The sequence below is a fragment of the Cariama cristata genome, unplaced genomic scaffold (assembly GCF_000690535.1).
Source record: "Cariama cristata isolate BGI_N322 unplaced genomic scaffold, ASM69053v1 scaffold22708, whole genome shotgun sequence".
NCBI lineage: Eukaryota > Metazoa > Chordata > Aves > Cariamiformes > Cariamidae > Cariama > Cariama cristata.
Window position 1 is genome coordinate 50,364 of NW_009631979.1, and position 3,266 is coordinate 53,629.

The 3,266-nt window shown below is 55.8% G+C and overlaps 1 protein-coding gene across 2 annotated transcripts in view; it reads right to left on the bottom strand.

Annotated features, from left to right (window-relative positions):
• NIN (ninein (GSK3B interacting protein)) overlaps positions 1-3,266 on the bottom strand; it is a 55,115-nt gene that overhangs the window by 46,238 nt on the left and 5,611 nt on the right. For both annotated transcript variants that reach the window (XM_009706181.1, XM_009706182.1), the window contains exon 2: positions 2,538-2,619. In XM_009706181.1, coding sequence (XP_009704483.1) covers positions 2,538-2,619 — 82 coding nt within the window. The remainder of the gene's footprint in view (positions 1-2,537; positions 2,620-3,266) is intronic.

Sequence of the window (3,266 nt, forward strand, 5' to 3'; positions counted from 1 at the left end):
GTCCTCTCGCGCAGCCCCTGGCCCCCCATCAGCATCACCAATCCCCGATAACTCGGGTTGCAATTTATCCGCACGCACCCCCGTCGTCAGGCACCTCCGCAAAGGGCCGAGGTGCTGCTGGGGGTGACGGGTTTCCCCGGCAGTCGCACTCCCGCTCGCAGGAGTTAAAACAACCGCTAAAATAAGTGCTATTTTAAGACACATTCAGGCCTTTTTCTGCTTTTCCCCAGAGCCTCTCCCCCATTCTCTTCCCGGCAGAGCTGGGGTTTGCCTGGCCGACCGATGCTCTGGTTGTCCCCACACCAACGTCCCGGAGGGGACAGAGCCGACGACAGCCGTGCTGGGAACTCTGCCTGCCTTGGGTTTCAGGGCTGCTTCCCAGGCAAAGCGCCTGCCAGCACGCCACGGCCATCCTCCCTGCCAGTCTTCCCTTCAGAAAGGGAATTTAGCTTCTTTGCCAAGAAAAAAAAAACCAAACCCAACAAAATAAATATGTCAGCTGCTCTCCGCAAGCCTGAGTGCCTCTCCCACCTGCTGCTTCCCCCCCAAAACAGGGAAAGCCCATCAGTCGCTTCTGCAGGAACTGCTTTTGCATCCCACGGCAGTTGTGGTTCCTCGTCCCCAGCCCGTGGGTCCTGCTGTGACCCCCAAGGGCTCCCCCATCACCCGTGGGCTCCTTGCACCCAGCCGGGCTGCGCTGTACCCGTGGGGACGAGGATGCCGTCCCCTGCCACGTCCCCTCTGGGGGCTGCAGGGGAGCAGCTGGTTTGGAGAGCAAAGTCACCAGCTCTCCGGCCGCTCGCAGACCCCAGGGACCTTCCCATCGCCCAAGTCTCCGGGTAAAACCACAGCACCAAGGCACACGGCCGCCTCCTTGCAGAGCAAACTCTGCAGATGCAACAAACAGCCTTAACATCTCCGCTTCCCCCCCTCTCTCCCCTCCCTCAAATTAAATTTTCTTTTAAATGATACCATTTGGAGCTCTTAAAACTCAATTTTTCCCAAGCCCGGGGCGGGCTGTAACACCACCATTTCCACAGTCGCTGACAGTTTGACACCGACAGCACAAAGCAGCTTGTTCTCCAAATCTCGAGTTTGATCTAAATTAAAAGAAGCAAAGACTTTGGCGTTAACCGACCTGTCAAAACGCATTAAAAATAAATGCCTCCCAGGCCTGCCCCGGCGCAGGCTCCCCACCTGCACCGCACCCCCTTTGATACCTGCCAAGCAAAACCCAGCCGACGAACGCGTCCCCAGGGAGGGCTCTCCAGCTCCAACGCAGCCTCTTGTCGGCCACATTTGTAATTTCCCCCGCCATAACCCCAAATTTACCCCTTTCTACAAGATTTCTTTATATTTAAATCAAGCCGGAGCTTCTCAGCCGTATGATTCCCCAATAAATACAGAGCGCTGGATTCGTTCTAGGTTCGCCGGGGTATCGGGGCTGCCTCCCGCTCCGTGCCGGCTCCTCTCCGAGGGGCTGGAAGGGATCGGAGCAGATCCCACCCCTCGCCAGGCGCCGGCGAGGCTCCCCCCTCCCTCCCGAGCATCTCCTGACCTGCATCAGGAAACTGCATTACGGGGTGCTGGGTGCAAGGGCTGTCATCGCCCGTCTCCCTCTAAGTATTAAGAGCTTTGGAAATGAGGTGGTGGAAAATAAAAATAATCCATCAATCGCGTCTCTTGGGCGCTGTGGGTTTTCGCAGCCCACGTAAGGGGGAAAATTGTAATTTTGCTGCCAGGCTGCGCTCTCGAGTGCGGGATGCTCCAGGAGAGGAAACCTGGAGTTTCCCCCTTTCCTCCCTTGCTAAGCTGTTTTCTCCTTCAGGGATTTCGCATCCCGGCTGCTCCGAAGCAGGATTAGGGATTTACATACAGGTGCGACACAGGGCAGACCTCAGCCCCCAGCTCCAGCTGGAGCTGCAGGGGCTCAGCCCTCGCCCCACACCTCCCCAGTGCTCCCAGCACCACCAGTCCCTTGTGTACGGGGAGCGGGGTGGGGGCACACACTGAAGCTGTGACCTTATGTCCTTCCAAGGGGTCTAAAAAGCCCCATTTTCAAGGCACACCTCCTCCTGCCAGTCCCAGCTGGGGAAAACAAGCCCAAAACCCAGCACAGCATTAAGGAGGGATTTGATTGCCTGTCCGTAACGGTCTGCCGCAGCTGGAGAGCTCCGGCACCCTCCTCCCCGGTCACCACGAGCGTCGGGGAACGGAGAGACCTCGGCCCCTTTAGCAGCCGTGGGACATCTTGAGCATCCGAAGTGCTGTTAGCTGCCTACACGCAGCCATCACGTGCCTCTCCAGGCGTTTAGATCACGGTCGTGGGACATAAATATCTAATAGCTCAGAAAACGCGTTTGTCCAAGGCTCCACAACAGACCTTAACTCTCCCTTCTCCCTCGGCTCTGCTGCTGGGATGCCCAGACCTATCTCAGCACCTAAAAAGCACTTTCTCTTCCAAGTTCCTCTGTGAGAGCCGTCCACATCTGCTTTGCCAAAGAAAATGTCCCATTTTAGGTAATTTTAGTATTTACCTGGTTCTTGGAAGTGTTCTTCATTGGACAGGGTTCTGGATAAGATGAGGATAAGTGCTTCTTTAAATTGATCAAAGTGGACCTGTGGGAAAAAAAAGAAGAAAGAAGGAAATCAACTGGTGCAGCTAATTAAATCTCAGGCCAATAATCCGGCAGGAGGACGGGCAGCAACGCCAACCCCTCAGACCACCACGCCGAAACAAGAGCGTGCCCGTGTCTGCCCACAGCCTCGGCAAGGGGCACGAATAAACCCCAGCTCCTTCAGTCTCGGGGCCTGGAGAAGTGACAGCAAGCAATAAAAGACACAGCCAGCATCTTTAAGCACATGGAAAAAAAAATGACTGCTATCACAGGATGACTCAAAGCCGCTGCTTTAATGCATTGGTTGGGTTTTTCCATCAAGCAAGAAGCCAAAATAACACGTCCAGAGGACCAGGGAGCATCTCCATCGCTTGAGATGACCTGGCCAGCGTCAGTGGTTCCTACAGTGAGATACCAGTCCTGACCAGTGATGAGATACTGGGTCGTGGAACTGCTCCGCCGCCCTAATAAAGCTTCAGAAAACCCTTTCCAAAGCGGACGGCAGAAAGTCGCACCCTTCCCAGGACAGCCCTGCCCCGGCTCCTGCCTGCTGCAGTTCCACCAGGGCTGGACTGGAAATACCAGGTCTGGAGTGTGGCGGTGGGAAACACACGGAGGAATGATCCTACCACTGGGGTTTTAGGGTTG